The sequence below is a fragment of the Coenobita brevimanus genome, chromosome 97 (genome assembly GCF_032717465.1).
Source record: "Coenobita brevimanus isolate Jiangsu-jjx chromosome 97, ASM3271746v2, whole genome shotgun sequence".
NCBI classification, from domain to species: Eukaryota; Metazoa; Arthropoda; class Malacostraca; order Decapoda; family Coenobitidae; genus Coenobita; species Coenobita brevimanus.
Window position 1 is genome coordinate 27,985,027 of NC_137050.1, and position 24,610 is coordinate 28,009,636.

Here is a 24,610-nt window from a genome sequence, read left to right on the forward strand (position 1 = left end):
GTGCCAAAAAATTTTAATGCACAGAGTACACAGAGAAGAAATATGATGAACTGTAGAGTGTTGGTTGGATGTGAGGAATGTTAGAAGCTAGGCAGTGTTAAACATCTGGGTGGCAAGAAGTAATGCATCCTCACCTCGGCTTTCTGAATCAGAGATAATTCCTCCTTTCAACATTTAAAATGCCTAGGTGGTGCAGTAAGATTCTTGTAAACCTCTTGCTGAGGGTGCTTCCAGGGAGGGACCATAAAGAGAGAGAGAGAAAGAGAGAGAGGTTAGAATTTAGGTAAAGTACAATACAGTCTAGTTTGTATAGTTGTAACCTGTCTAGTTATATGTGGTGGTTGCATTTCAAAGGCTGACATGTAAATGTAAACATAACTTGTTTTCCCCTGAATTAAAGATGGTTTGCCAGTTCAACCCTTTTGAAACCTTCTCCCTCCCCTTTCCAGTTGAGTTATTACTACTTCAATGTGGTAAAGCTTAATCATACACCGGTTTTATCTACTGCATACCATAAGTGAGAGTGTCACTGGTAAAGATCAGAAAACTTTTAGGCAACCACACATTGAACTCGAACTTACACCTTGATCTACTAGGGCAGTGAACTGCCTCATCACACCATGGTAGCGCTCAGATTTCTGTTCTGCAGTTCGGAAAGGTTATATTCCCTGAGAACTGCTACAACAAACACCAGAAAAACAACTTGGGGTTTAAATAGTGCAACCATAGTTGTGTCAGAGTGCAAGAAATAGTAGTGATCAACTTGTGTTAATTATTGTAATTGTTGTCTGTATTTTTACATATCATAGAGCTTGATTTAGTACATACCATATATATTGTATTTGAAATACAGTACATCATTATTAGAACTTAGCACCTCATGCACAGTTGCTTTGAATAGTAAAGAGCAGGTTGAATGCTCATAGCACGTTTCCTATCAGGCAGCGGCAGTAGACATGTTGGAGTTCATTGATGGTTGTATAGAGGCAACGCACCTTAATGCCAGTGAACGTGGTGGGACATACACCCGAGGGGAGCACGATGCCTTACACAAGTTGGTGGAGCTGCGGCAACAGTGGCATGCCCAGTGTCCACCCACATCCCACCCCAGCAAGCGACCTGCACCCCCTCCACCTCAGGTATCTTCCCCCTGCCCACCCCCAAGAAAAAGCAGTGTCCAATCTTTTGATGCCTTAGTGATTGAGAATTATTAAAGTGAGAAAAGTAGAGAACTTGGATTGAAATATCATAAGCACTGAAATATTAACACCCTGATGCCAGGCTTCCAGCATCCTATCCCGTTCCCACAGCTGGGCTTATCTTTGTAATTTGGATTTTCCATTTTTTTTATTTTCTTACAAATCAAATCATAAATGATACAAACACACAAAAAAAGTGTGTCCTTACCTCTGCTGGTGTATATCTTTCCTAGTGCATGGGTGGCTGACTGCAGTTAGTACACATGTACTCTGCCCCTCCAGGCACCTCTCCCCCACCCCAAACCTCTGTCCCAGCTAGCCCCTCCAGGCACCCTCAGGCATATGAGAGGGCCTGCTACATTACTCTCAGTGAGTTGTATTCGTTTTTGTTTTTGAAGGCTCCAACATGCTTGCATGCGTCAGCCTTGGTCACCTAATGGTGGCTGTCCATGCTGCATGATCTATTGCAGCCTCCTGTTCAGTCCCTTAACCCTGAGGTCACACTTAACGACCTTGTCCCACGTCTTTCTCGGTCTACCCCTCACAATCCCACCCCCAGTATTAACACTTCTCACCTTCTGCACCCAATTATCATTGCCCATCCTCTCCACATGCCCAAACCATCTCAATCTACCACTCCTCATCACAACACCAATACACTCCAGTCCCATCCTACCTCTCAACTCTTCCATCGTAAACCCAGCCCCCCCAGGCCTTGTATGCAGGGACGCACTGCACATCCACCTAATCATTGTCATTTCTGTATATCTGAGCCTGTGAATATCCTCCTCCTTTACTGCCCAGGTTTCACTACCATACAGCATTACACTCCTAACAAATGCTGCATACAAAGACCCCTTAGCACGTAGGGAGAGTCCTCTCAGTGTCAGGAGAGGCAACAGCGAAATATGAAAATGTTGAAACATACCCGCGAAATATGAAAATATCCTCAGACATGAACCAGCACCTGTCAACCACACATCCTCAGACATGAACCGGCATCAGTTTATGAGCTTGTTTGAATTAACTTGAAATTTAATATTTATTCATCATCATTGTCATCCAGGGGTTTATGAGCTTGTTTGAATTAACTTGAAATTTGGTATTTATTCATCATCATTGTCATCCAATCCTACATTGCCGCATGAGGAGTGTAGGAGCCCGGGGCTAGGCAAGTTGGTCCTGACATTTAAGATGAGAGTGACCAACCTCACTCATCCCTGAGTGGCATTACGTGAGCAGTAAACCCCAACCATCCCTTGGCTATAAACCTTCACCGGCTCAATCCGATTGGAGTGCCGTAATTACCCACTAAACTGCCAGGTGCCATAATTTGGTTATGTGGTTACCACCCAGCATAGTAAATGGTTTCCTAGTGTACTGGAAACCATTTGGCTTGTCACCAATTGTAGAGTCACCCTTAGGCAGAAGGAAGAGGAAAAGAATGAAGGAAAGAAAGACAGAAGAGGGAGTGTAAAGTCACCTGTAGGCAGAAGGACGAGGAGAGGTTGAAGGAAAGAAAGACAGGAGAGGATTGAAGGAAGGAAGGATGGAGGAGAGGGAAGGGAAGACACCTGAGGGCAGCACTACATCAAGTGAGTGGATGGCAAGGACCCCCACCTACCAGCGTTAATATCTATTGATTTCAGTTATTTATTAATCCCTTATGCCTCCCAGAGATATGCAGCTGGTAAATCCTGCCTTGAATGTGTGGGCTAAGTAGCTTAGCATCCTGGCCCCTACACACCTGTTGAGGCAATAAAGGATTGGATGATAAAGGAATAGATTAACCTCTCCCATCTAGTGATGTATTTTATATCTTCTTTCTTGCTACTTCCAGTCATTTTATTTAGTTTGGGGGAGACCTGTCATAGGGAGGTAGTAAAGGAAGGCTGTATTTAACCTATCCAACTTGAAAAGTCTCTCCAGAGTTGTATAAACTTGTCTAGAGACAAAAAAACTAAAATATCACAACAAAGATAACCTAATAAAGGTAATAAGGGTGGGCAAGTAAAATGTAAATCCAGTTTTTGTTTTACAGCGTGCAACATCCCAGCTGAGTGTTGACAGTGTTTCAAGCCTGAGCAGCCTGCCATCCCCCAGCCTTCCAACTCTTCCTCCCAGTGGATCCTCTTCCAGTTTAGGACCACCCCCTCTGCTCAGCAAGGAGGGGAGTGGGGGGCATCAGGGAAGTGGCATTGTTGAGACCTCCACAAGCTTCATTGGCCGTGGGGACTCTTTGGGTATACCTCTCATTCATGCTGTAGCAACTGTATTAGTGACCCTTTGCATTCAACAACTTACTGTTAGTTCTTTGTTGGTGCTTCCAGATGAGTTCATTCACCTTAAGGAGGCACTTTTTAAACTTCAGGTGTTATATACAGATTTCCTTGTCCCCTTTAGTTCAAGAGAACTTTCTTAAGTTGAATCAAATCATCTAGAATATGCAAAATTTAACTTGAAGATATATCATCAGTTTAAAATGGAGTGCACCAAGGTGAGAGTTAAGATCCTGATTTTTGACAGTCATTTATGAAATACCTGCTGTTAGATAAAATCAGCCTGCATCCCACATCATAGAGTGTAGTCATCAGTGATACAGAAAGTTATTATGTGATCATCAAATGCATCTGATGTTTTTGTCATATAATGTACTAGGGACTTTTCCACACCATGTTCTTAGTTGTAATATTACGTCCCTAAGCCTATGTCCACATCCATTGCTTCCTGGCATGGGTGGTTACAGACAGGAGTTTTGCATTACTGCAACCCATACAGGTGGCTCCGTTGGATATAGGCAGGAGTGGGTTAGAACTTGTATGGGTTACAGTGATGCAAAACTCCCACCTGCACATGCAAGAATTTTGTTTGGATGTGGCCTTAGAGTATTATTATTTGATGCTGTGCCCACCATCTGTACTGTACTGCATAGTACTTTAAATCAGGTCCTTATGTTCCTTATTATCAGTATTCTCAATATAGGTATTAAGTATTCAGTAGACTTGTTTGGTGTGTGTATGTGTGTATTATCATTTAATGGGAAGAAGGCAGGATCCCCCACCAAGTTGAGTGTCATGTCTTAGTGACTGTTGAGCCAGGATATCATTCTAGTTGCCAATTAACAAAGTTTGTGAAAAAAAAGTGTTTTCAGTGTCTCAGTTTGCTGTACTTAAAATATGCTGCTCATTATTCATTTGGGACAGAGTTTAGAACTCATGCAATATTTTTATCAGCACATTTATCTCTTTTATTGTATTTATTCCCATATTTCCCAACTTGACACTTGCACTGACTTCTGCCCTTAGTATCATTGCTTTGTTGTATCAAAATAAGGCATTGAGTACAGTGAATCATCATCATTCTACCTCCTTTTCCCACCCACAGCAGGGATGAGGTTGCACTCAGAAAGCAAAGAATGGAATAAAATCTTAATACTTTACTGGGAAAACTACTGATAATCAGCAGCTTGCCCAGCAGAATAAGCCACACACTCATTCACTCACTATTCAAACCCCCCCGAATCCTGACTCCACCTCATTGGCAAACCTTTCACATGCAGCTTATGGAGTACAGTGAATCTAAGAATACAGTGTGTATGAGTCACTGATAGTAGCAGACTGTCTGTATGCTTTGGAGGTGATGAGATGTTAGATATATAAAGAATTTGAGTATTATATGTACACATTTTGATATATACTGTGAAATATTTGCAGTGCGTGAGGACAGCAGTGGCAGCAGTGAAGGTCATGACACTAGTATTGGGTATGAGTCGGAGCTACGGAGTGATGTTGACTCAGGGGTGCAGGCTAGCATAAGGTAAACTGCAAGCACAGACTCACATCCTGTTCCATCTAATTGTGCTTAAGTTTTTCAAATACAGGTATATCCAAAGCATAGGTGAATTGGGCAATGTATTTAGTTTGATGCTTATGACAATGTAATACAGTAAATGAAATTGGGCAAATTGTGTGTGTGTATGGAGAGGGAGGAGGAATGATTACAAGATTCTCAGCTGTATATACTCATCCTTTAAAATTTGTCAGTCTGACCGTATATTTTACAAGTTGTACGAGAATTCAAGGAAGAGTAAGAAATCCCATTAGAGAGGTAAAAATTTGATCCCCAAATTGTAGTACAGATGTACAGTATTTCCAAAATGCAGTACATCTTTGATTTCATGAACACTTGATCAGTAGATCTCCTCAGATATTTATACCGCAGTGGCAGGGTTTCTCAGTAATACTCACAGGCAAAATTAGCTATTTAATAGCATCTGCTTCATTAACCCTTAACCACTTCACAGTGTCTATCTATGGAGCTGTCTATTGCCAGACACCTTAATCCCGTAAGGGGTGGCCACAAACAAATTGTTTCCATGTCGCCCTGTCCCCTGCCATTTCATTGCCCTTCACCCGGCCACCCCCCCCCCTCTCGTATACCTCTCCACTACATTTCTCCATCTCATCCTTGGCCTCCCCTTCCCTCTCCCCACCCCACCTTCACTCACATACACTCACCTCATCTGTCTCTCACTCTTCATCCTCTCCACATGGCCAAACCACCTCAGTGTGTTTCTCCTAACGCTTCCTATCACATCCACATCCACACCACAAAGCTCCATCACTTCCTCATTTGTCAGTCTGTCTCTCCATGTGACTTTTCATGCTCCCCTCAAATAACTCATCTCCACTGCTCTCACTCTTGACTTGTGTCCCTCCAACTAGGTCCAAGCCTCACTTCCATATGTTAGAGTTGGTATCACAATACTGTCATGCAGTAACTTTTTCTCTTCCATGCTCACTTCCCTGCTTCTTTTCACTGCTTTCAAAGAACCAGCAACCTTTCTTCCTTTTCGTGCCCTTTCAAGCACTTCACCCTCTAAACTTCCATCCATACTCATCACACTACCCAAGTACTTGAACACACTCACATTTTCCATTTTCTCCTCATCCAGTCTCACTGTACATTGATCCATCCATCCATCCATCATCCAATCCTACATTGCCTCGTGAGGAGCGTAGGAGTCCAGGGCTAGGCAGTTGGTCCTGACATTTAAGATGAGAGTGAACTGTACATTCATTGACTTAATTTCTCTCAAGGACTGTAACTTTACTCTTCCTTACATTCACCTTTAGATTCCGTTTCTTACACACTTTCCCAAACCCATTAACCAAGCCTTGCAGCTCCCCTTCTTCTTCGCTTAACAACACAGTATCATCTGCAAACAATAGTACAGGGAGTTTCCACACACTGACCCCTCTCATTAGGGCCTCTCCAACATCCACTGCCCTACCTTGTACTCTTTTATAACCCTATCCATTTACAGACTGAACACCAATGGAGACATGACACATCCCTGTTTCAATCCAACCTTCATTTACAGATTGAACACCAATGGAGACATGACACATCCCTGTTTCAATCCAACCTTCAAATAGAAAAATTCACTCAGTTCACTGTCCTCAAGCACTGCAGTCTTAGCACCCTTATACATACTTTTCACAACATTCAACAACTTCCCGTTTACACCATATATTCTTAATGCTTTCCACAATCCTTGTCTATCCACCCTGTCATATGCTTTCTTCAGATCCATAAAGGCCACATACGACTTCTTTCCCTTCTATAGAAACACTTCCTCTAAAGACCTAAGAATGAATTCTGAGCTACACAACCTCTTTCCTTCCTAAACTTCGCTGTTCTTCTCCAACTAATTCCTTTGGTATTTCCCTAACTCTGTCAGTAAGTATTGTACCATATATATACTTTTCCTGTTTCACTAAGAAGACAAATGCCCTTATGGTTACTACAAACTTCTTTTTCCCCTTTTCCTATGTACAGGGAATAATTATACCTGATTTCCAATCCTCCAGGACTTTACCTTCCTTGTAGGCCAATGTGCACATCTTCCACATTCATTCTGCAACTATCTCTCCCCCATGCTTCAGCATTTCACCACACACTCCATCAATTCCTGGGGCTTTCCCCTATTTTGACTTTCTTCATTGCTTCCACAACTTCCATCCTACTGATTTCTTCCTCTCTTCACTCATCTCTCCTTCTCCCAGTCATTCCTGAGCCCCTTACACTCACATTTCTTTCATTCTCTGTGTTCAGCAATTCCTTAAAGTGTTCTCTCCATCTGCTCACTTTTCTCCCTTCTCCACTAGTAATCTATTATTTTTTTCTGTCACTCCCCAACTAACTACTTTAACACCCTGTCTAACTCTCTTTACCTCTTTCCAGAACATTTTCTTACATTCTTTCCACTTTACATTCAAATTCCATCCAAATTCCTCATCCATTCTCTTCTTACTCTCTCTTACTAATCTTTTCACCTCTCTCATCCTCTATATATATAACTCTGTCTTCCATCTCTCAACTTCTTCCACACCTCTGTTTCTCATCCACTCACTATAAGCTTTCTTCTTTTGTGCCACAGCCTGTCTCACCTCTTCATTCCACCATGCTGGTCTTTGCACCCCATTTTTTCTTCTCTTTGCCCCACACATCACCTCACATGTTGCACAGATTATTTCTGTGAATATCTTGCACACACCTTTTATGTCTGCCATCCACTTCAAATCATATTTACCCAATCACTCCTCCACTTCTTTCTTATATTCTGCCTTTTTTCCATCCTCTTGTAACCTTTCAACCCTCCTTGCATGAACTGCTTCCTCCTTTCCTTCCCTTCTTCTATTCCTCCATTTCATTTCAACCTTGACTTTCACCACCACCAAGTGGTGGTCAGAAAGTCCACTCCTCCAACCTCTGCATGCTCTTGCATCCTTCACACACCTTCTCATTCTGTCATCCACACACACATTGTCAATCAAAACTGTCATTGCCTTCCGTTCATTCAGTTCACCACCCACCCTTCACGTCACTCACCACATATACCTGTGGATCATTTTGCGGCTGAATAAGGTATTGGCTATCACCAACTCGCTCCCAGCACAAATGTCTACTAGAACACTGTCATTCTCATTCACTTCTGCAGTCACACCCCTCTCACCAACTACTCCATCCACCTTCACATTCTCTACTTTTCCATTCATATCTCTAATCAAAATCACTCTCTCATTCCTTTCAAACTTTTCCATGCACACTTCCACATTTGTCCAGAGCTCTTCATTCACTCTGCTTCTACAATCTTGCATTGGTGCATACACACACACACACACACAGTTGCCCACATTTGCAGTCCAACTTTCGATCTTATCCACACAATTCTTGAGCCAACCGATCCCTACTCTTTTACATTCTCCTTCCATCTCTTGCACACAACAATACACACTCCTTCTTTTGCCCTCTCATTCTCACCCACTTCCACACATATACTCCATCCATACTCCCATTTTCTCACACTCTCACCTCTCCATTTAGTTTCAGTTAATCCACATACATCCACTTTTGCAGTCACAAGCACCTGGACAATCTCTCTTTCACCGCATCATTTGACCCCTTCACTCACTCGATGTAGTGGTGCTTACGGGTGTCTGCCCTTTCCCTTCCTCTGTTCTTCTTTTCTTTCATCCTCCTCTGTCTTTCTTTCCTTCATTCTTTTCTCTTGCTTCTGCCTGTGGGTGACTGTACACTGAGTGACAAGCCAAATTGTTTTCTGTACACCAGGAAACCATTTACTATGCTGGGTGGTAACCATATAACCAAATTTTGGCACCTGATGGTTTAGTGGGTAATTATGGCACTCCAATTGGATTGAGCCGGTGAAGGTTTATCTCCAAGTGATGGTTGGGGTTTATTGCTCACGTATTGCCACTTAGGGATGAGTGAGGCTGATCACTTTCATCTTAAATGTCAGGATCAACTTGCCTAGCCCCGGGCTCCTACGCACCTCATGGGGCAACCTAGGATTGGATGATGGATGGATGGACATTCCGTGTCGAAAGTTGTACTATGTCCTTTGTTTGGTCCTTAGTCGTCACCTTTTGGTCAGTCCTGGTCTGAGGCTTCTTGTTTGAATTTTTAGTTGTTTTCCAGAGAGGGTCACTAACCCTCCGCCAACCCACTTGTTGTCACATAAGGAACACGTGTTGGTTAGTTATAAGGTTACCATCCTGAGTAGTCAATGATTTCCTGATTTACAGGAAATCATTTGGTTTGCCACTTAGTGTAGAGCTGTCCTAAAAACAGAGTACCACCACAGTAAGTGGGTGGATGATGGGTGCCCCTATGTACCACATATTACTATGATCATGTATTATTACCTCCACAAGTGAAGTTGGAAGAGATTGTGTATTTACCTGTCTGTCTCTTAGTTTGTTTGTCCACAAGATGTCTCAGAAAGTTATTGATAGATTTAAGTGGAATTTTGTGGATATGTGGGTCATGGGCCAAGGAAGATTTGATTAAATTTTGGTGGTGATCTGAGTTGTCTGGGATAAACATTGGTGAAGATGTGCACTCTTTCTGTGTGCTTAACATGGTATAATTTGTTCTTTCTTCCTCCAGATAATTTTAATCAACTCAGGGAGAACCTCCGGTACTAGAGGGGTTAATCAGTGCTATTTCTAACCTCTTGATTTTAAAAAGTTTCTTGTAAGCTAGTGGAAGCCTGATTAGAAATGCATTTTCTGGTTGAAAGGCTTAAGAGGGCAGAATATTCCATCAGCTGCATATCCATCTTAACCGTTTGTTCCCATCAGAAACAGAAGGAAAATGCAATTACAGGAGACTATCAATAGAGCTACCTGTTGTTGTTGTTGTTGCTCTAGACTCATCTGAATGTGAAACTGGTGGACTGCATGCAGAAGTTGCCCTTTTCCTACAGTCCACCAATCTCCTTTCTGGGGATGGGAAAGAAGTTTGCAGTAAATAAGCCATACATTGATTAACTCATTCAAGCTTTTTAAATTCTCAGCCTCACCTGTCAGTAGTAGGTCATCTATACTGCAGTACTTTTACATGCTTTGTCCTTCAGTCTGGTGATCTGTTTATTTTATTCTTGCTACCTTTAGACAATTTTATGTAACTTAGGAGATACTTTTACAACTGGAGGGGTTAGATACAGTCTTCCAGTAATGCTTTCAGCACAAGAACTCTTTTCTAAGCAAAATACAGTTGTCTGGAGGTAGTATGAATAAAAATAAACAGTACATTCTCATTCTGAAGGAGTTAAGGATCTCTTGCAGCATCTTTTTTTCATGTGTATCTCAATGCATTATTCATCTGCTCATTCCTGTCCTGTGTCAGTTGTTTGCTTGTTCAATTTCCATATCTTTTTTCCATGAATTCATTCCAAAACCAAATTTTCCATGAATTCATTCCAAAGCCAGACCAGTCTTTTATTCCTCCATGCCTCCTTCCACCCACAGGCTCACCAAAATTTACTTATTTTACCACCCTAACTAGTGGTATATCAATTTTTTCTCCATCATGATCCATAAACATATTTGCTTCTGCCTTGTGGTTAGTATACTGCACCTCTTTAATTCTCATCTTTCACAGTTTCTTTATTCCTTATCCTGTCCATCTTACCCAACCCACATATATTCTTCAACCTCAAGAGGGATGACTGCATTCAGTGGTAGTGATATAACCAGGTAGTTCCACTGCCCAGTTAAACAGGTGTCCCTCAGTTCACTCTGTATCCCTTGAAAGGTGGATGGTGACATGCAGAAAAGCAACGTCAGCCTGTATTCTACCAGGTTCATGTTCAGCTGAGCCTGAGACCACATCAGCAACAACACTGTCTTCAGTTTTTGGCATATTTTTCATTTTATTCTTACTGCCTCGTGACAGCTTTGTAGAAACTTTTAGAAATGGAGAGTTAGATAAAGCTTTCATTAACAGTTTAACTACTAGTGTTATGATCATCAGGGGTGACAAGAATAAAATGCAAGGATGTTGTCAGGTTGAAGGGTGAAGTCCCATTTTCATTTCACTCACTGTTGACTTTTCGAACTTTTGCTACATCTGTACCTCACACCTGTATATTAATCGTGTGTGTCTTGAGGGTGAGATTTGGAAGATTCCGGTGTTGCTGTTTGCTGATGATACAGTACTGTTGAGTGAAGATGAATGGGAGTTGCAAGGTTTGGTGAATGAATTTGGGACAGTGAGTAGGAGGAGGAATCTGAAAGTTAATGTAAACAAAAGTAAAGTTATGGTGTTTGAGAGGAATGAAGTCACAGAGTGTGCAGTGAGGTTGGATGGTGAGGATATAGAGAATGTGAGTGCATTCAAGTACTTGGGTAGTGTGATGCGTAAGGATGGAACTTTGGGGAATGAAGTGCGTGAGAGGGTACAGCAGGGAAGGAAGGTTGTTGGTACACTGAAAGCAGTGATGAGAAATAGGGAGGTGAGTATGGAAGTTAAGAAGTCACTGCATGACAGTATTGCGATCCCTACCCTGACGTATGGAAGCGAGGCGTGGACCTTGCAAGAGGGGAACAAGTCAAAAGTGAGAGCAGTGGAAATGAGTTACTTGAGAGGAGCATGTGGAGTGACGTGGAGGGACAGATTGACGAATGAAGAAGTGAAGGAACGTCGTGGGGTGGATGTGGATGTGGTTGAGAAGATTAGGAGAAATACACTGAGGTGGTTTGGACATGTGGGGAGAATGGAGAATGAAAGACTGACTAAGAGGGTGTATGTAGGTGAGGTGGAGGGAGGGATAGACCGAGGATGAGGTGGAGGGATGGAGTTGAGAGGTACATGAGGGAGGGGGGGGTGAGTTGGGGGGAGGGTGGTCAAATGGTGGGTGACAGAGCGACTGGGAGGCTTTTTGTCTGCGGCCACCTTTTGTGGGATTAGGGCGTCGGGCTATAGATAGATAGATAGATAGTCTTTCCTGTTTCAGTCTTACTGCTGCAATAAAGGTTTATTCAGCTTAGGAGAGATCACTGGTATTAGAGAAGCAAATAAAGGTGATATCCAGCCTTTACAGTATGAAAACCCCCTCGTAAACCGAGTAAAATCATGTATTAACGGACTCCCGTGCAGCCTCTTGTGACCTGTATTTTCAGTTTTTGGTTTTCTCTCCCATAATTATCAAGGAATTAAAAATTCAGTGAGAAATGTTTTTGTCTCATTAATATTCCAGCCATGGGTGTTTGAGTGACAGGAGCATGAAGTTCATCTGTTTACCAAGAGCTGTGTTAAAAGAATCAAGTATATTGCATTTCATTGTATTGTTTTGAACCTGTAGATATTTAGTGTTACTGCTTGTTGGAACAGAATTGAAAGAATATCATTGACTTATAGTATTACTTGCGTGTCTTAAAAAGCAAATAATGGAATGAGAAGACTGAACCATTTCTCCTTATTGAGGCTTAGTGCTACAGCAGTCCCAATACTTTCAGTTCAAGCAACATTATAGCATCTGTCACATAGGAGAAGGGAAAGGAAAATGGGACTTTGTCTTTTGATTCTTGTACAGTCATTGACATTAATATTGTTAGACTGTAGTCAAGTAATTATGAGAGTATTGAATAAAAAAACCAAACAACGTACCCCACTATGTCACAGAGGTTGGCACCAGCAAGGTCATGTGGCCAGAAAACTTTGCCCTTACCACTTAGTGGTGGACCTGCTGGGAGATGTGGTGCAGGCTCCGCCAGTGCATTTTTTGGGACTGGGATGGGATGCGGCTTGGATCTGTGCAAGAGGGAACAGGGCATCGCAGTTTCCAGGCTGCCACTTCCTCCCAACAGAAAGGGGCCCAAACCTTGGAGTAGCACCCAAGGAGGCTGCCTTATTTATGGGTGTGAAATGGCAAGGCAGTGACAGTACCAAGGCACACTTGGAGCAAATTCCTGTAGCTGTTCTGGCTGGGTGCTTCGAGGCCACTGCCACAGTCAATGGCCATGGCTGGTGGGCTATGGGTCCCTGGCCCCATGCCTAGACTTGGGACTGTGTGGGTAGGCAGGGCCTGTGGTCCATCTCCTCCTTTATTTAGCCTACTTATGACAAAAATTAAAAACAAAAGCATCAAAAGCAAGCCTGTGGAAAACAAGTCATCTGAGGGGTTCAGAGTGGCATAGTAGAATGTGGATAGTTTGAAGGGTAGAGCAGGGGAAGTGGTAGAGACTCTGAGTTGGAGGCAGATGGATGTCTGTTGTCTACAGGCAGTCAGTTTCAGGGGAGGGTCAACCAGGATGATTGCTAGGAAGGACTGTAGGTATAAGTTGTTTTGGCAGGGAAGTATTGACACATGGTGGTGTGGGTGTACTGGTTGAGGAGAAGTGGGTGGAATATGTCATGATTGGAATGAGTAGATGAAAGGATTATAACGATGAAAATACTGTATTATTTGGTAAACTCATTCTTTCAGTTATAATGGCATATGCTTCACAGGTTGGCTTGGATGATGAAGAGAAAAGTAGATTCTGGGAAGACGATACATGTGGTTGGTGGTTTGGGGGATGATGAGATTGTAATTTTGGGTGGGGATTTAAATGGTCATGTAGGTAAAGCAGCTCAAGGATAAGAAAGGGTACATGGGGGATGTGCATATGGTACAAGGAATGCAGAAGGAGAAAAGATACTTGAATTTGGGGAGGCAACGAACATGATTGTTTGCAACTCACATTGTACGAAAAGAGAGAGTAGGCTGATTAAATACGAGTCTTGTTCATTCTTTCATTTTTTAAGGCTCCAGCATGCTTGCATGCGTTGGTTTTGGCCACTTAATGGTGGCTGTCTGTGCTGCTCGATCTCTGGCAGCTTCCCTAGTCAGTCCCTTATCCATGAGGTCACACACAATGACCTTGTCCCAGGTCTTTTTAGGTCTACCTCTCACAGCCCTACCCCTAACATTAACACTTCTCACTTTCTGCACCCAGTTATTATCCCCCATCCTGTCCACATGCCCAAACCATCTCAATGTACCTCTCCTTACCACAGCACCAATACACTTCAGTCCCATCCTATCCCTCAACTCTTTCATTGCAAACCTAGCCCCCTCAGTCCTCACACTCAGGGACGCACTGCGCATCCACCTAATCATTGTCATTTCTGTTCGTTTGAGCCTGCGAGTATCCTCTTCCTTTACTACCCAAATCTCACTACCATACAGCATTACATTCCTAACACATGCTTCATACAAAGATCCCTTCGCACGGAGGGAGAGCATTCTCAGTGTCAGGAGAGGCAACAGCTCCCTGAACTTCTTCCAACCACTCCTCAGTCTAGCCACAGAGCTGGCTTCAGACCCACCTCCGGCACATTCCATGTCTCCAAAATAACAAATCTCTTCTACACACTGAAGAGACTCTGAGGCTAATAATATCTCACTGAGTATTCCCTGGTCCGGAGGGGTGGTAGGAGGTTAGTGAAGGATGTTAAAGTTATAGGGAGCAATGAGTGTGTGCAGCAACAAAAATTACTGATATGTGCATGGTGCTAAAGGAGTAGTTGATGAAGAAGAGGATCTATGTAGCCATAAGGAAAATATGGAAGATGAGAAACCAAGCAGTAAGGGATGCCTTCTGAAGCAAGATGAGTAGAGTGGTGACTGAACAAGGAGCTGTTGATAAAAATGTTAATCAGCAGTACAGAGCTCTCAAGAACAATCTCTTGAGAGTTACTGATTCAGTGTGTGGATGGACAAAGGGTCATCCAAGACATAAGGTTACATGGTGGTGGGATGATAGTGTAGCAGTTGCAGTTAAGGGGAAAAGATTTTTCTGGGAAAGGAAAAGGGTGGTAACAGAAAGGAATACTTGGCTTCCAGGAGTAGGGCTAGAAAAGAGTTGGTATCCAGGGCAAAATTCGAGTCTCTGAGGCTTTTACTGGATAACCTAAATAGTGCTGAAAGGAAGACCGTGGTATTTAAGGTGGCAAATCAGATGAAGAGAGGAAAACAGGAATATCATAAGTGAGCAATGTGTGAAGAATGATGAAGGAAAGATAGTGGTGGACAGTGAGGGTATTAAAGTTGCCTGGAGAGAGCATTATAACTGGCTGCTCAGTGAGGAGTTTTGTCTGGAACAGGAAAGATGTGGAGTCAGTGGATTCAGCATTTGGCCCTTAGCCCTTGGATGATGCAGCTTGGGAAGGTAGCAGGTGTATCTAGGTTGCTGCTGAAATGTTGAAGGCCTCAGAAGATACAGGAGTGGGTTTAGTTAGTGATTTGATAAATTCAGTTATATGTGAGTGTGATGTCCCAGATGACTGGCTGAAGCGTGTGACTGTAAATGTAATTTCCTCTTTCCAGGGTGCTGTGGAAAGAGGAAATTACAGAGGCATAAAACTTTTGGACCAGATAATATAGGTTATGGAGACTTGTAGAAGGTGTGATAAAGGAAAGAGTGAATACTGATGAGATGCAGTTTGGGTTTATGCAAGGCAAAGAGACCACTGATACCATATTCATTGTCTGACAGCTTGAAGAAAAATATATAGGAAATAAAATGCAGCAGTACTTTGCTTTTGTTGATTTGGAGAAGGCCCTTGACAGGGTCTTTAGAGATGTGGTAAAGTGGGCAGTGAGAAAGTTTGAGATTGAAGAGTGGTTGGTTAGAGTGGTTATGACTTTGTACCGTATGTGGGTACTTGCACTCAGCTGAGCTTGAATGGAGATTTGAGAGACAAGTTTTCTGTGAATGTTAGCGTGCATCAGGGGTCAGTCTTGAGCCCCTCATAGTAGTAGTAGTAGTTGTTCCCTAGGCATTCTGGCCGAACAGCCCCAAGTCCCTTAGGAAGGCCATGGCCGAGACTGGGCTTTCCCACAGAGCTCTCAAAGAGTGTATGTTGTGTCGTTGGCGTAGGTGATTGTGTGCAATGCAGTCTTCCATAATGTGCTTAATAGTATGGGGTGCTGTGTTGCATCCTGGACAGGCATCAGTGATGGAGTCATCCAGCCTCTCCTGGTAGCTTAAGAGGGCTGGATGGTGCCCAGATCTCAGCCTGGCCAGGTGGACCTTGTCCACACGAGGGAGATAGGATTCAGAAGGGTGGATATCAGGAGGCCGTGCAAGCAGCTATGTGTCTTTAAGTGACTGAATGGAGCAGCAAGTGATCTGAGTGTGGATATGCTTCTGGAAGCTGGTCTGAGGTGGGCGAGGGGGGAGAGATGACAGTATTTGTGTATGGTATCATGTGCTGGGTGTTGTTTTGATGTTCCTTGGTGTGGGTGGATGTGCTGCCATGTAATATAGTGGATGTTGCGGGTTTGTGGAGGCTGCAGCAAGAAACTGAGTGCCTCTCATGTCTAGGTGATCCTTGACTTTGAGGACTTTGGTTTCTTGATGTAGGTGGTCTGTGGGTGTAGTAGCTGTGCAGCCTGTTATTATTTTTAGAGCCTTGTTCTGTATGGTCTGTAGAGTGTTGTAGTGTGTTTTGGTGAGATTAGAAGCCCAGGCAGGGCTTGCATAATTCATCACTGAACTTATGTATTGTTTGTATACTGTGGTGATGGTTTCTTTGTTGTGTCTGAATGTTGTATGGGCAAGTGACCTCAAAGCATTGAGTCTTGGTGTTATTTTATTTTTAATGTTTGTGATGTGTTGTTTAAATGGCATTGATGTATTGTATGTTACACCAAGGATTTTGGGTGTGTGTGTGTGTGTGTGTTTGGTAGGGGAGTGTTGTTTATGGTGAGGTGTGGGGTGTGATTGTGTTCTGCTGTCCAGTTTGTGAGAAGGGTCACTGTAGATTTGGCTAGGGCTATTTTGAGCCTGTTTGTGGTGAACCACTTGTGTAATGTGTTGAGGTAAGGTTGAATGATGTGTGCAACTGTGTTTGCGTTTTGGTGCGTACATGTAAGTGTTATATCATCTGCATAGGAAGCTATGTGTATCTGTGGTGTGTGAGGTGTAGGCATGTCGTGCATGTGTAGGTTAAAGAGTGTAGGGGACAAAACAGATCCTTGGGGGATGCCGTTTGTGAAGTTTCTGATGTTAGAAGACTGACCGGCAAATGTTATGTGTGCACATCTCCCTGCTAAGTAGTTTGCCAGCCATCTTTTTGTATTATTGTGCATGTTTGTGTTGAGTATTTTGTTTGTGAGGTTGTGGTGGGGGATGGCATCAAAAGCTTTGCTAATGTCTAGTGTGATTAGGAGTGTTCTGTGTGGTGGCCTAGCTGAATTCATGTCATTGAAAACTCTCTGTGTAAGGTCTGTAAGAAGGGTGTTTGTGGAGTGTAGTGGCCTAAAACCATGTTGTGATTGGGCTAGGGGAATGTGAGGTGTGACTAGTTGTAGTACCAGTCATTCAGTGACTTTAGAGGGGGTGCAGAGGAGTGTGATGGGGCGGTGTGAGGAGGGTAACGTGGGATCTTTGTTGGGTTTAGGGATAGTGATGATAATGCCATGCTTCCAGATGTTGGATATTATGTTGTGTGAGGAGGAGGCTGTAGCACAGGCTGAACAGGGTAGTATTCCCGAGGGGAATGGGAACGCTGGTGATAGGGAGAGCTGGAGCTCCTGTTTCACTAGCTATCTAACCATCCCCCTTTGCTGACCTTTTAAGTGTGACAGTAACATGGAGAGTAGACCAGCATACTCTCCCAAACATTTCCTCTAACTATCTTATGCACTACACCACATGCACCTTACATTTCACACGACGTATCCCACTACGTTACAGGGGTTGGCGCCAGCAAGGGCATGCGGCCAGAAAACTTTGCCCCTGCTACCTAGTGGCGGACTTCTGGGGGGAGACGTGACGGGGGTTCCATCGGCATAGATTATGGGTCCAGGGCGAGATGGGGCTCGGGCCTGTGCTAGAGGGTACAGGGCATTGCGGTTCCCAGGCTGCCGCTTCCGCCCAATAGAGTTGGGTCCAACCCTGGGAGTAGTGCCCCAGGAGGCTGTCCTATCAGTGGGTGTATAATGGCAGGATAGTTGCAGTGCCAAGGCGCGCTTGGAGGGTGTCCCTGCAGCTGTCCTGGCAGGGTGCCCCGAGGCCACTACCACAGCCACTGGTAAGCTGGTGGGCTAGGGGTCCCAAATCCATTGCCTGGACCTGGGACTGTGGAGTGAGTGGGGCCTGTGGTATGTCTGTCCCCCCTTTATTAATCCTGACTATGACAGAACACAAGAATAAGTTTCAAAGCAAGCCTGAGGACAGTAAATCACCCAGGGGGATGAGGGTGGGTTCATGGAATGTAGCAAGTTTGAGGGGAAGAGTGGGGGAAGTCGTTGAGGCGTTCAGTAGGAGGTGGGTTGATGTGTCGTGTTTGCAGGAAGTCCAGTACAAGGGTGGATCAGCCAGAAAGATTGTTGGGAGGGACTGTTCCTGTAAGTTGTTTTGGCAGGGGGAGACAGACGGACATGGGGGTGTTGGTGTGATGGTTGCGGAGAAATGGGTGGAATATGTTATGAATGTTATAAGAGTAAGCGATAGGGTATTGGTAGTCAGAACTCTATTTGGTAGAAAGATAGCTGCAGTTATATCGGCATATGCTCCACAGGCAGGATTGGATGAAGCAGAGAGAGATAGATTTTGGGATAATTTAATACATGTAGTAGGTGGTATGCAGGATGATGAGATAGTGGGTTTGGGAGGGGACTTAAATGATCATATAGGTGAAGCAGCACAAGGTTATGAAGGAGTACATGGGGGATGTGCGTATGGTATAAGGAATGCGGAAGGGGAAAGGATACTCGAATTTGGGGAGGCAACAGACATGATTGTGTGCAACACATATTTTAGGAAAAGACAGAGTAGGTTAATTATGTATGAGTCTGGGGGAAATAGCAGTCAGATAGATTATTTTCTGGTTAGGAGGGCTGATAGGAGGTTAGTGAGGGATGTTAAAGTTATAGGAAGTGACAAGTGTGTGCAGCAGCCAAACTATTGATTTGTGATATGGTGCTTAAAGAACGAGTGATGAAAAGGAGGACTTATGTACCTAGGAGAAAAGTATGGAAGCTGAAAAACCAAGTAGTAAGGGATGCCTTCTATAGCGAGATGAGGAGAGTGGTGGCTGAATAGGGAGCTGTAGACAGAGGCGTTAACGAACAGTACAGAGCCCTCAAGAACAATCTCTTGAGAGTTACTGATGTAACATGCAGTTGGACAAGAGGACCACCAAGACATAAAGTAACTTGGTGGTGGGATGAAGGTGTAGAAGCTGCAGTTAAAGAGAAAAGAAAGCTTTTCCGAGAATGAAAGAAGGGTGGTAGCAAGGAGGAATACTTGGCTGCCAAGCGCAGGGCTAGAAGAGAGGTATACAGGGCGAGGTCTGAGTCACAGAGACTTTTACTTGATAACATAAATCATGGAGAAAGGAAAAATATGATATTTAAGGTGGCAAATCAGATGAAGAGGGATAATCGGGATATTATACTGTAGGTGAGCAGTGTGTGAAGAATGATGAAGGAAGGGTAATGGTGAACAGTGAGGATATTAAAGATCCATGGAGAGAGCATTATAGCCGGTTGTTGAATGAGGAGTTTGACTGGGACAGGGAAGGTTTGGAGCCAGTAGATCCAGTGTTTGGCCCTTGGCCTTTGATTGACACTGCTACTGTGAGTGAGGCAATAGGTAGGATGAAGGTGGGGAAGGCAGCAGGTGTGTCTGGGTTGACTGCCGAAATGTTGAAGGCCTGAGGAGATATAGGGGTGAGGTTAGTCACTGACCTGATAAATATGATTATTCATGAGTGTGTTGCCCCAGATGATTGGCTGAAGAGTGTAATTGTAAATGTGTATAAAGGGAAGGGTGATGCCCTGGAAAGAGGAAATTATAGAGGTATAAAGCTTTCAGATCAGATAATGAAGGTAATGGAGAGAGTTTTAGAAGGTATGATTAGAGAAAGAGTGAATATTGATGAGATGCAGTTTGGGTTTATGCCAGGTAGGGGGACCACTGATGCCATAGTCATTGTTCAACAGCTTCAGGAAAAATATATAGGTAGGAGAAGGGATCTGTATTTTGTTTTTGTTGATTTGGAAAAGGCCTTTGACAGAGTCCCTAGAGAGGTGGTGAAGTGGGCAATGAGAAAGCTTGGCTTGGAGGAGTGGCTGGTTAGGGTGGTTATGGCTATGTATGTGGGTGCTAGCACCCAGGTAAGAGTGAATGGAGATTTGAGTGATGAGTTTTCCGTGAATGTTGGTGTGCATCAGGGGTCAGTTTTGAGTCCCATGTTGTTTAAAATGGTACTTGAAGCCCTCTCACGTGACTTTAGAAACGGACTCCCGTGGGAGTTGTTGTATGCTGATGATTTGGTGTTGGTTACAGAGAATGAAAGGGAAGTGGAGGAAAGGTTTAGGAAGTGGAGAGATGGTATGGGGCACAAGGGCTTAAGGGTAAATGCAGATAAAACAAAAGTGATGATATCTGGGGTTGGTGGCAGTACTGTCAAAGACGTGGGAGAGTGACCATGTGCAGTTTGCCACAAGGGCGTGGGAAGTAATTCTATCTTGTGCGGTGTTTGTGATAAATGGGTGCACAAGAGATGTAGTGGTATCAGAGGTAGACTGCGAGATAATGCTGATTTTATGTGTATGGCGTGTCGGGGAGAGCAGGTGGAGACTGTCAGGCGTGAAAGGATTGAACTTGCTGGTGAATCTCTTGAGTGTGTGGAAGAGTTTTATTATTTGGGAGACATGTTGTGTGCCAGAGGTGGGGCTGGAGCTAGCTCTGTGGCTAGGGTGAGAAGTGGTTGGAAGAAGTTCAGGGAGCTCTTGCCTCTTCTGACATTGAGAGGGCTTTCTCTACGTGCTAAGGGGCCTTTGTATGCAGCATGGGTTAGGAGTGTAATGCTGTATGGTAGTGAGACCAGGGCAGTATAGGAGGAGGGTATTCACCAGCTCAGACTTACAGAAATGACAATGATTAGGTGGATGTGTAGTGTGTCCCTGCATGCAAGGTCAGGGGGGGGCTGGGTTAACGATGGAAGAGTTGAGAGGTAGGATGGGACTGGAGTGTATTAGTGTTGTGATGAGGAGAGGTAGATTGAGATGGTTTGGACATGTGGAGAGGATGGGGGATGATAATTGGGTGAGGAAGGTGAGAAGTGTTAATATTGAGGGTGGGGTGATGAGGGGTAGACCCAGAAAGACATGGGACGAGGTCATTAAGTGTGACCTCAGGGTTAAGGGACTGAACAGGAGGCTGCAATAGATCGTGCAGCATGGAGAGCCGCCATTAGGTGACCAAGGCCGATGCATGCAAGCATGTTGGAGCCTTTAAAAATGAAAAAAAAAAAAATGAAACAAGTAGCTGTAGTTTGATATGTTGGTGAGTGCTTGTATGCCTTGTGGTCCATGGTGTTTAAGGTGAATGTTGCTTATGTTGTCTGGTCCACAGGCAGATGAGTGCTTGAGGCTGTTAATGATGTGCTTCATCTGGTTGTAAGTGAATGGTGCGAAGTCTGGGTCTGTGGGGAACTGTCTCTTACGTCGGATGATACGTCAGTCTTCGGGATGGGGGTTTAGATGGCTGACTTGTGAAAAGTGATTGATGAGAGTGTTTACTTGTTGTTTGTTTGAGGGTATGGTGTCTGTTGTTGTGATGGCAGCATGTGATTGTGTGGTGTTGCTGTTGGAAAGTGTGATGCTGTTTAGTGTTTTGTAGAGTTTGCTGATGTTTGTTTTGTGGTCAAGTGTTTGGAGGTAATTTTTCCAGTTTAGTGTTTGCTGTCCTGATATTTTATTGTTTATTTGAGTGTTGAGTTCTTGTATTTGTTGTACGGTGTCTTATGTATGGGGTGTTGGGGAGTGTTGCAGTGTGTCTTGTTGTCTGATGAGTCCTTGAATTTCTGGTGTGAAGTTGGGGTTGTGTCTCTTTCTGTTGCCTCTAGGGATGTGTCTTTTGTCTGCGTTTTGTATAATTATATTGAAAATGTGCACAGCGGTGTTGACGTTTGTGATGGGTGTACTGTTTAGTGTTTCAAAATGTTGTTCTGTTTCAGTTACAAAGGCCTCCCAGTTGGCTCTCTTATAATTAGTGTATGTGTGTTTGTGGCCAGCTGGGGTGATTCTGGTTTTGGTAGTGATGATGTTTGGGAGGTGATCAGAACCTAGGGTTTTGACCACTCTCCATGATGTAGTGGGGGCGAGGTTTGGGGAGCAGAAGGTGATGTCTGGAGATGATGGGAGGAAGAGGGCTTGGTGTGGGATATGGGTATGTTGGTCTAGATTGCTCAGTATGAAAAGATGATCTGTCTGGGATTGTAGTACCAGCCCTCTGTCTGTGTCAGGGTTGTTGACATGCCAGGCCGACGACTTGGCGTTGAAATCACCACCCAGGATGATGTTTGGTATGGTAGTGATGTGGTGTATCTGTGGAGAGTAATTGTATGGTACTGTGGGGGACGACTGGGGGGGAATGTATGTGTTAGCGATTGTTATGTGTGATTTGTTACCAGTGCGTATTTTAACTGATTGTATTTCTGTTGTGGTGTCATGTGGGGGGAGAAGTGACTTTGTGTGTGCACTGGTATCTGCAAAGTTGATGGATTTGTGTACCAGGGTGATGAGTCCACCGCCACTGCCGTCGGCCCGGTCCTGTCGAATGGTGGTGAAGTTATGAAATGTCAGTGTTTTCTGTGCTCTGTGTAGTTTTGTTTCTTGTAAGATGGCAATGTGTATGTTCTGTTGTTTGATGAATTGTGTGAGTTCTTGTTTTTTGGTGTTTATGCCATCTATGTTTAACTGAAGGATGTTGTGTGTGCGATGTGTGTTGGCTGCTGCAGCAGGGGGGGGAGATGGTGTGGGTGGAGGGGAAGGGCTTGGAGGAGGTTGTGATGGAGGTAAGGGTTGATGTGGATTAGGATGGGTTGGAATGGGAGGCGCTGGGGGACTGGATGGTGTGGGAAGGATCGGTGAGTTTGACTGTGGAGGTGTGAAGGAAGTAGGAGTAGGATTGGTAGGGGGGTTGGTGGGTGGGGGGAAGGAGCATAAGGAGCAGGTCCAGGTGTTTGTGTAATGTTTTCTGGATGCAAGTGTTGTGCAGGTGTAATGGGTCCAGTTCTTGCAGGAATTGCACTGAAATGAACCCTTTGTCTGTCTGCTCGACATGATAGGTTTTGAGCATGTTGGACATATGTATTTGTTGGTGGGTCCTGGATTGCTCTCAATGCATACAATATCCGCCTTGTTGTTTGTTGTGGTGCTTGAGGGTCTTTCACATGACTTTGGATATGGACTCCCATTGAAGATATTGTATGCTGATGACTTGGTGTTGATTGCAGAGAATAAAAGGGAAGTAGAGGAAAGATTTAGGAAGTGGGTGGACAGAATGGGGCACAAGGGTTTGAGTGTAAATGTGGATAACACAAAAATGATATCAAGGGCTGGTGACAGTACTGTCAAAGCAGAAGGAGTGTGGCCATGTGGAGTTTGCCACAAGGGTGAGGGTAGTAACTCCATCTTGTGCAGTGTTTATGATAAGTGGGTGCATTAGAAATGTAGTGATATTAGAGGTAAACTGTGAAATAACGATTAAAAGAATTAATAATTCACAATTTATTTAAGGCAAGGCAGCTCTGAGGCTGAAGATGTATAGTTAAAAAGTATCATTAGTAAAAGGTAAGCACAGTACTGCCTCAAAAGTAGTGTAACAGCCAAACTTACAGTCAGTACCAATAATTAGGTTTACTCAAGAACTAACAGCAAACAAAAGCAATAACAAAAATAAAATTCATGGAGATGTTGTTTGCTATTGTTCATTAATCATTTGGACAGTGGTACGAACTGGGCTATTCTTATAACGATCAGTTCTAGCTCTAGTTGGTAGTAACTTGTTGCTGGTTCGGATGGTGTGAGGTGGTGTTGGGATGGGAGAAGGGAGCAGGTTGAGGTAACGAGGGTGATGCAGGAGTCTTTGTCCGAACTGTCAGAGGTATGCTTGATGGTTGTCAGAGATGGTTGTTAAGCTGAGAGTTTGAAGTGAGTTTGTATAGTTGACATATGCTGAGCCAAGAATTATCTTTGCAGCACACTTCTGGACAGACTCTAATCTTTGCTTCTGTGTTGTGGTGAGGCTTGATGGCCATGCTGGCGAGGTGTATGCCAGTTTTGGGAGTATGAAAGAGCGGTATGTGCTGCAGAGTTCCACTGTGGGAAAACTGAGAGACTTGAGCCATTGCAGCATGTAGAGCCTGAAAGAGGTGGATTGAAGGATGGAAGCTGTGTGTTGGACCCAACATAGTTTGCTGTCAAAAATGGTGTCAAGAAGCTTGATAGTCTGGACTAGCTCAGTGTTGTGGTCATCCAGATTAATGCTGATTTCATGTGTCAATGTGTTGGAGAAAGTGCGCCGAGATTGTCAGGTGTGAAAGGATTGATCTTGCTGGAAACTCTCTTCATTTGCGTGTGTGTGTGTGTGTGTGTGTGTGTGTGTGTGTGTGTGTGTGTGTGTGTGGTGGTGGTGGTGGTGGTGTGGTGGTGGGGACATTTTATGTCATGGAGGTAAGCTGTGGCTAGGGTAAGGAGTGGTTGGAGGAAGTTCAGGGAGCTGTTGCCTCATATAACATTGAGAGGACTCTCTCTC

At 44.0% G+C, this 24,610-nt stretch overlaps 1 protein-coding gene across 1 annotated transcript in view; it reads left to right on the plus strand.

Annotated features, from left to right (window-relative positions):
• Window positions 1–24,610, plus strand: part of LOC145413633 (NCK-interacting protein with SH3 domain) — a 72,405-nt gene that overhangs the window by 1,347 nt on the left and 46,448 nt on the right. The window contains exons 2-4 of the mRNA XM_080283293.1: window positions 942–1,139; window positions 3,241–3,442; window positions 4,913–5,015. Of these exons, the coding sequence (XP_080139419.1) occupies window positions 942–1,139; window positions 3,241–3,442; window positions 4,913–5,015 (503 nt within the window). The remainder of the gene's footprint in view (window positions 1–941; window positions 1,140–3,240; window positions 3,443–4,912; window positions 5,016–24,610) is intronic.